The 9151-nt window shown below is 41.3% G+C and overlaps 2 protein-coding genes across 2 annotated transcripts; one reads left to right on the top strand and one right to left on the bottom strand.

The window, feature by feature from the left end:
- Positions 1–2991: 2991 nt before the first annotated feature.
- cdc42se2 (CDC42 small effector 2) lies at positions 2992–6907 on the bottom strand. Its single transcript, XM_072380331.1, has 5 exons — positions 6828–6907; positions 4985–5228; positions 4247–4348; positions 4078–4156; positions 2992–3042 (listed from the first exon to the last, which is right to left on the bottom strand). The coding sequence occupies exons 2-4, from the start codon at positions 5036–5038 to the stop codon at positions 4082–4084; spliced, it is 231 nt and encodes a 76-aa protein (XP_072236432.1). The 5' UTR covers positions 5039–5228; positions 6828–6907; the 3' UTR covers positions 2992–3042; positions 4078–4081.
- Positions 6876–9122, top strand: nip7 (NIP7 nucleolar pre-rRNA processing protein). The gene is made up of 5 exons (XM_072380330.1): positions 6876–7103; positions 7215–7301; positions 7385–7523; positions 8296–8436; positions 9001–9122. The coding sequence occupies exons 1-5, from the start codon at positions 7048–7050 to the stop codon at positions 9118–9120; spliced, it is 543 nt and encodes a 180-aa protein (XP_072236431.1). The 5' UTR covers positions 6876–7047; the 3' UTR covers positions 9121–9122.
- Positions 9123–9151: the final 29 nt, after the last annotated feature.

Here is a 9151-nt window from a genome sequence, read left to right as displayed (position 1 = left end):
TCTCCATGGGGTGGGGGTGAAGCTTTCTCCTGACCACAGTGATTTGATCAAATGCGAACGGTTTTGAATGCTCGTCCTCCACATGGACACTATAATGAACTTATTACAATCATTTGCACAGGCACACAGACATCTTTGGCCCACAGTTGGGAAAACACTTGTTGCCGTCGAGCATCAACTAGACCTGTGTACAAAAAGAGGTGTGCCACATACATAAGCCATGAGTCAAATGATCAGACAGGCCGGTGCAGTCATGACAAACTGTTGGTATCCAGTCAGATCCAGGCCTCGAGCGCTGATAGAAACACATGTAAAAAAATCTAAGCAGGCTATTAACTTCCTACAATTGTTTAACAATAACCACGGTTAGTTACTTTTTAGGTTAAATAATTTAGGAGGATTGAAGCACGCCTTTTCCAACGTATCCGACTTTGGATTTCTTTATTTATAACAAAAAAAAGATTTTTTTTTTTACATTATATATGTGTTTTTTGATGATATGTAGGTTTGCTACAGCAGGCTGTTGGTTTCCTTTCCCATTTATCAACATATTACCACTAAGATTCAGCTTGGAATGCCTTAGACAGCAGAGGACTGAAACGCTGACAATTCTACACAGGCTGAGGCTAAGGCCACCTCTTCAAGCTGGAACAATTAAGTCTTTTTTTCTGCAGTGTGAACGTGTGGTTAAAAAAAAAAAAAAAAAAAAAAAAGAAATGTTGCATTTTGTGTATCGGCGTGGCCCGTTCCCTCCGAAGTGAAAACACACACACACAAAAAAAAACCCAGACACATTTGATCAGACAATAGATAACATTTATTTACTTTGAAAATGGAGAAGGAAAAAAAAAAAAAAGAGAGGAACTTCCCTTTAAAGTGGGAACTATATCGAAAAGTAAAAACAGAAAACATTGTGCCAACTCCACCCTCCCTGTAATACGTGACAGAAAAGTAAGCAAAATAGATATGAATCTGAATACATAGAAATCATGGATCCATCACTCTTATACATCGACATATTTACAGTATCATCATAAAATAAGTCCTATGACAGATATCCCAAAACTATTTGTTTATGTCACATTCAAGCAGTCCACTAGCACAGCCTGCTGGTCATACAATATATTGCACTCCCAGTATGACTGCATACTACAGAATTGAGCTGAAAGCTGGGGGGAGATAAAACCTGAAATGGTTTACAAATAAGTGGATCTTTTTTTCAATTTATTTATTTTTTTTTACAAAGGAATGACAACAGAGACACTGAAAAAGAAGCAGATCAATGTGACACCATTTTAAGTAACCTGATCCAACCTCATTTCTGAAAATCTACCCAGGAATGTGGGCAATGCAGAAAAGTTAAGGCGGTAAATTAAATTACAGATGTGACGATCCATCAAAAAGAAAAAAAAAAAGTATTTTCTGACGCCCGGTACAAACACAGAAGATTTCACCGTTTTTGTACCATAGACTGTTTGACAATAACATGCCGCACTTTATACATTCAACACATATGGTTCTTGAAATAGTCATAGGATGTAAGGTGACGAACAATCAGCTGTGAGGAGATTAAAGTCTGCTGGCTTTTCACCACTCTGATTTTTACTTTCAGTGGATCATGGTTTAGAAACAAACACAAGACAATACTGAAGGGGGAAGGGGGGGCGAGACTAACACCAGCTCCAGTCTGTCTATTGACATAAGTGACAAACCGGTAACAATTGCATTCATTTCGTTTTGTCCATAAAATTCTTTGTGTTTGAAGGAAGCAAAAAAAAAAAAGGTAAACTCTCTGCACAAACAGGAAAAAGTGGCAAAATGAGAATACGATGACGTCTGCAGAGGATAAGGTCATTATCATTACGTGTTGACAAAATGTTGGAAACTGTCATCTGAAACTGAAGCGTCTTCATCACAACAGCTGCTACAAAGGTGGGCTCGCATGATGTCCAATGAGAATCAGCTTCAAGACTCCACTCAAGTCAAGTTTACCAGTCAAACAACCGACAACTAACTTTGTGCCCGCGAATGATACAATCAGTTACGACTAACCAGGCGTGTGGACAACACTCACACCAACTCTAACTGAATTAAATTCAACCCACATTGGTGGAAGAGTTTGCACTTGTGATTTTGTTACTTCCAAGTTTAACTCTTGGTCTACAGTTGGTGTACGAGCCTTGAAAGGAAGAAGAAGAAGAAGAAGAAGAAGAAGAAGAAGAAGAAGAAAAAAAGATGCTGAGCTCAGTACTTTCAGCACAAAGCTTCTGAATCGTGTGTAAAACAAAGACTGAACGTGACTTCAGAAGGCAGATTAAGAAGTTCTTAGTTGATTAAAATTCTATACCGTTCATTCTAAATGAGTATAAAAGAAAACAAAAAAAATAAATTGGTTGAAATCAACGAGAAACTCCAAAGCAGGTGTGAATGTACAACACAGGGTCCAGTGTACTCTACTCATTTCAAGTGTAATAGAAAACAGCAAACTTAAACCCTGAAAGCGGCTCAAGAGAATCCCGAGCGCTTCTCAGATTAAAACAATGAACATTTATTTACTTTTTTTTGTTTGTTTGTTTGTTGCGTTGCTACCTCTACCTGTCCTCTGAAAAACCTCTGAGAATAAAGACGGAAACTGAACGTTCCAAATCTCCAGCGTGGCCCAGCCACCATGAGGTCCGTTTACAAATCAAATAATAAATACAGGCATCCGACGGGCTACAGCGGCAAATCATTTTGAAAGCATTTTCCTCACGCATACACACACAAGCATACATCGGACTGAGATTGTGAGCTTTCTAAACCCTCTTATCTACTCTCAACAGTTACTCTTTACAGTGCAACAGTATGGCAGCAAATGGATAGCAGTGCTTTTATTAAAAAAAAAAAAAAAAGAAAGAAATGGAAAATAAAAATATATACAACATCATGGAAAAGCAGTGGTTTTGTCTTTTGGTCCATAATAGACAGAACTGCTTTGTTTTTTTTTTCTCCTTGAAAATTCTTCCATATATCAACAACAGTAGTTTCCACAAAGCCGAAGAGCTGTGGGAGAAAGGGTGGAAGAAATGTTAGGATGTGGGCCAGAATCACACACTCCTTACACTAAATCTTAGCTTGTTTGGTCAAATTAGAGACTGGAGAGAGAGAGAGAGAGAGGCTTCAGGATACTGACTCTGGCCTCTGCAAATGATTTCCGTTTTACATTGTTTGTCTGGATCAGTCTGAAATTAAAAATGCGACCATGGCAACGTCAAGTGGGAGTTTAAAAACAAAGAAAGGTGCAACGTTAACAGGACAAAAGAAAGAAATAATCAGGCCAGTCGCGTGTGAATAAAAGAAATAATATCAATTTTACTGACAGCTTAGTCGTCGTCACAAGACTGAGACTGAGGTGGTAATCGGAAAAAAAACGTGTTATCAGAAGGAAAAGCATGGCGATCGTCTCATACGGAGAGAGAACTCTGCCAGTACGCGACCACATGCAGTATAGATATGTGCTGCATGGCGTTTGCTCCAATTTCCTCTCAAAGCCGCAGAAGACGAGCCCGCTGTGGTGTGCAAGCATGATTTGTCATCGTTTTGTTTTGAAACAGTGTGGGCAGAGTCAAGGGGAAGACTTTCAATTGTAGGCGTTCAATGTAAACGAGTTTAAAGGGCCTCCTCTGTCACCAAGCAGTTGGAAGCTGGAGGCCAGAGTCTGTAACACGGTGAGGTTTATGCAACGCCGGTGGTTACGAGTTACTTTTTAAAATCACATTTGCATGGCAGTAAAAGACTGATGAACTATGAACCTTCATTGAAAATGAACTGGTATAATGATACAAGTTGCTTATCAGTGATCGCAAAGAATGCTGCAACTGTGTTGTTACGGGAAACACGCCGCATGATCACACACTCCAGTTATTTGCTAAATATGCGAGTAAGCCTATTCAAAGATTTCCTCAAGTAGAAAACTTCATGTCATAAAAAGCCGTGCGCATAGCCACAGGTCTAAACTGGTCGTGTAAGATTTTTGGAGCAGTGAAAGCTCTTTGGCTGGATATCAGTTCCACTGTGGGATATCAGAAAGTTTCTCACCTCGTTACAACTGAGAGCCTTCAGAACCTCCGTGTGCGTAGCCCCCTTTAGATTTCATCTGGGCCTGAACGAGGTCCACCTGCAAGAGGGTGCAAAGGTTAACTGACCGCAAATCCGCGTTTGCCACATTTTGTTGGTTGGACATTCTGAAAAGCAGATGAAAACCTACTGATGCCAATCCCAGGCCCATTTCCCCCGAGCCTACGTGTGTGGTGTGAACGAAGTTCGTCGGCTCCCCGATCATGGAGCGGTCGATTCGCCGCCGCCGTTTCTGAAAACAGGGGCGTAAACATTTAGACCAGCATTAGTCTCGTCACTCTTTTACATCCAATACATAAATTATTGATCAGCGATGTTGGAAAAGTAAGCAGCTGAAACAGAACCTACGCATTTCTAAATCTTTTTGCTTCTTCGGCGTCGCGCAGCTCAAAGCGACAGGTTGACACTTTGTTTTTAACTATAACAAATGTGTGCTTTTTTCAGCCACAAAGTCTTTGAAATGGTTATAGAACAGTTTGTTGTTGTTGAGTGACATGAAGGCTCTGTATGTGCTAAGAAAAATAAGTAAGAGATAGAAGAGTGACGACTTAAAATGGAGAAACAGACTGAAGAGGTAAGTCGGTTCAGTCGATAAATACGAGCAATAATGTGGGAACATTTTCTCTCAGACTCAGATAAATTTGCCCTCTGAAGACAGCGGCACTGGAAGAGGAAGAGGTTTTTCGGTGGCGTTTAGAGCACCGAAACCAACCGTACAGAGTTAAAGTTGATGTGAAAAGTTTTCTGTTTTCTATCATTTTCATTTCCTACTTTGGTGCCCTCCAACAAAAATCCCTTACACGCTTGTTTTTCTCCTGACATCGTGCGGCCCTTTTGATATTAGTGATCTATACGTTTTCATACTCACTGGTTGTGGCTGCTCTGCAATGCAGCAGCTGAAACAAACCCAGAACTCAGTCATTCTGAGGCAGACGAAGAAGCCGCAACAGTTTCCTCTTAAAGTTCAGACGTCTCTCTGCGCCTGTCTTCCTGTTCAGAGTTACCAGTCACAAACACCCACCGGAAGCTGATGACAGGCAGGCAGGCCGCTGGCTCCTCTGGGGTAAACCGTTGGGACTAGAACTGTTCTCCAGAAACAAGGCAGCTCACACCTGTCGATACACACCAAAACTGTTGTGAAAAACAGACAAAATAACTACAGGCTGGAAGTTCCAATGATAAATACTGCTATTTTCTGTCATCCCCCTCTGTTTTATTCTCTTAGTCTCTAAGTAGACGCAAACACATTTTCATGTGACTGACCCACTTTTCTGGGGCCATTTCGCTTTCACAGCTAACTGCTGTGACACTTTTTGACTTCCTCGTACAAATTTTTTTTAAAAGGGCTGCGAGGCTAAAAACTTAAACTTAAGATAATTACAACATATGGGCGCAAATAATCACACACCTTGCAGTACGGCAAAAGTCTTACATAACAGAAATTAGGTCAGTACATACAGTGTCAAAATATGGGATCTTAGGTGTTCCCCCAGTGTAAAGACAGGCTGTCCAACTGATTAGTGTCACAACAGAGTATTGTAATATAACCGTAGACTCTTTGGGTCAATAATCGGCATGCGTTTGAGTTCTCAGAGTGCCTTTATTAGCACTACAGCACTGGTAGGAAATCCATTTTAATTAACCACCTCCTGGAGCTGAAATCGTCTGGAGGCTTATCTCACTACAAGGCCAGGAAGAGAAAATCTAATGTGCTGTCCATCTAAATGTCTGAATATGCTGTTCCTACTTCCAAATAAGTGTTGATTGCACACAAGATCATCTAAACGTATTCAGCACAGGGTTGTGTATGGTGACATTTGTCCTCTGTTAAAGACAAATGATGAGAGTAAAATAATAAAGGAGCCCTTTTGCACAGGGAAAACACTATAAGAAGGATTTGTAGCATATGGGCGTTAATGGCTATCCTCAGCTCAAGCAAAAACATGAAGGGAACTGCATTATAAAAAGGCACAAATCCACGAAATTGGGTACACATGACTGCTTTTGTGTCCAACTTGGTAATGATGTGGCAACACTGGCCATTTTCTCATGTCAGACAGGAGGATCAAATGTTGTGCTAAAGGGAAAAAAAAAACTCGCTGACTATGTCGATCACCCCAATTTGTGCTACTGACAGCACACATCGCTGACATTGAGGTGAAAATGTGCACTCGGTGCAGGGGACTCATGTTGTCTGCTGGCAGAGAATAAGCGCAGAAGAGCTTGATGTCGGTAGTAATAGCATCTTAAATTCTTAAAATATCGGCGACGCGGACCCCAAGTTTAGATTACAGGACCGAAATTAGTATTTACAAACAAATGAGCGTTATGTAACTTCGCACCGCTGCGGCAAACGCTCATTTCGTCACACGAGTCCGAGCTGAACTCGCACAAGCACCGACGATATTTCATCATTTCACAATTCAATTCAAAGTGATTACCTTCAGCGGGTTGTTGCATGCAGCGACTGGCGGTAGCTGTCAGGGTGAGCTCCCGAGTTAGCGTTCAATGGCTAGCTGCCGCAGGTCTGTGGTTTTTTTTCCCCAACTGACAGCTAGCAAACCAAGCTAACTGAAACCGTTTTCGAGCAGTTAACACAACCGGCCTTCACAAAAACTAAATTTATAATGGACGGCCTGTCGTATGGCTTAACAGTCGTGAGGTAAATGTTTTTACTGTGCTTCAATATCATTTCACGGAAATAAACTTACCAGAGGGTGACCGGTTTGCCGGGGAAATGTACGATCGACCGAAAGCTGAAGAATGCTCCAAAAAAATTAACCAGGAACTGCGCTCACTGTTTACGTAAAGCGACTTCCGTTTCAAAGTGTGACGCGCTTCCGTGTTGACCCACGTTTTCAACACTTCGAGCACAAGATACGCTATTCTATTCTTTTTTTCAGCTTTAAAAGACTACCTCACATCCTAAAAATGCGGCCGTTGACTGACGAGGAAACGAAAACGATGTTTGAAAAGCTGTCAAAATAGTAAGTGGGATTAAATGGCTTGTTGTTGGCCTGAAAAGTCTGAAATTGCAGAAAATTGTATTAGCATACGTGCTAGCTTGTGTGTGACCCATGTTTTTCCCCTGGCCAAAGCATCGGAGAAAACATCAAACTTCTAGTGGACCGACCTGATGGCACTTACTGCTTCAGACTACACCATGACCGGGTGTATTACATGAGGTATTTATGAATTATTATACATTCGTGTCAGAGTGGCCACCTGTGCGTTCAGAAGCTGACACGGCGTCGTTTTCTATCCGCAGTGAGAAAATTCTCAAGCTTGCCACAAACTTTTCCCGGGACAAGCTCGTCTCTGCGGGAACCTGCTTTGGAAAGTTTACCAAGACCAATAAGTTTCGCCTGCACATCACAGCTCTGGATTTCCTGGCGCCCTATGCGAAGGTGGTGTATCTCGTATCTCTGCACTCTTCCCTATCCCTTACTGTTGGAGGCTGGAGTAACAGGTTTTAGAAAAAGAAGCAATACAGGTTGAATGAAAGTGACCACAACCCCCTCCAGTAGAACCTGTTATCACAATCTGTCACAAAATCTTTCCAAATCTTTTCAGGAAAAGTGGTGATTCGTAAGTCAAAGGGGCTTTATGTGCAGGTCACGTTTAGAGATGACCAACTAGATGCCTTTCTCCAAATTAATGCACTTGATGGAAGGAGGGGATTCAAATTGTCCTGTTTGAACAATACATATATATATATATAATACAGCAGTTATGACAGTTATAGAGCAGTTTATAAAACCATTCCAGGATTATCATCCAATGTGTGGACTGTGATTCTGTATCTGTCAGTGTAACACAACATATACAAGAGGCACAATGTATGCAAGCAGATCAAGAAGGGCATCACATTTCTCTTTAGGAGAGGTGCAGCTGTTCCTTTACTTTGGTGTTTGCTGTAATGACGGTCTTATTTTTAAGAGTGTTTTGATAGGAACAAAATTTAAGTTCTGTAGGCTGGATTTAGCTTTGCTGATTGTAACCCAGAATACTGAGCACCGGTTATCTGAAAAAAACATAACTTTACATCTGCTGACAGACACTTGTTGTGTTCCAGCTTCAAACATATGACTTCCACTCTCATCTTTACTGTAGCTTTTAATCTCAGCCAGCATCTCGGTCGTCGTGCATGTATGGATAAATTGAACCTGTTGTCTTCAGTTCAAGGTTTGGGTGAAACCCGGAGCGGAGCAGTCTTTCCTGTACGGGAACCACGTGCTAAAATCTGGCCTTGGCAGAATCACAGAGAACACAATGCAGTATCAGGGGCTTGTGGTTTACTCCATGGCTGATGTTCCTTTGGTAAGTCTCTCTCTTTTTTTCAGTCTGATGCTCTCATTGTTTGGCACTCCAAAACAAACTATAGACCAGAGATATTTGAAAATGGTGATGTATGATGACTATGGCTTAAATTTGACATTCAATTTGAGGAAGGATTAAGGGATTGTAGCTTTTATGGCTTTTCATCTTTATTTATTGATTGATTGTTAAAGAATGTAACCGAATTCAGTTCAGTGCAAATAAATGTAAGGTCTGATCAGTATCGAGAAAATGCAGTTAAACCGAGTGGTTGGGGCTTCGCAACCAATAATTAACAACCCGAAACGCTTAGCAAAACTAGCTTTGGAGCTTTTTAAGGTAAGTAAGTGCAGTGCTTGGAGCAATAAGACCCACAAACAGACCAAGGAGCTGCTGTAAAGTCTGGAAAAACACGTCTCATCAGAGGAAAAGCTATCTGTCCATAGGTTCCACACTTCAGGCATTATTCGTATATTGTAGAAAAGTAGAGGAATCAGTTTAACAAAGGGAGGTTTTGACTTTTGTTAATCAAGGAGGGGGCAGTAAACTAGTTGTCTTCATTCTCAGGGTTTCGGAGTGGCAGCCAAGTCTACCCAGGAGTGCCGGCGAGTGGACCCCATGTCTATTGTTGTGTTCCACCAGGCTGACGTCGGAGAGTTCATTAGGAATGAAGACACATTAACTTAAAACCCAGCACCTTGACTGTCAATGTTTTTCT

The sequence above is a fragment of the Leuresthes tenuis genome, unplaced genomic scaffold (assembly GCF_036924035.1).
Source record: "Leuresthes tenuis unplaced genomic scaffold, fLeuTen1.0.hap1 SCAF_2, whole genome shotgun sequence".
Classification (NCBI taxonomy): Eukaryota; Metazoa; Chordata; class Actinopteri; order Atheriniformes; family Atherinopsidae; genus Leuresthes; species Leuresthes tenuis.
This window is presented reverse-complemented; position numbering and strand designations above follow the sequence as displayed.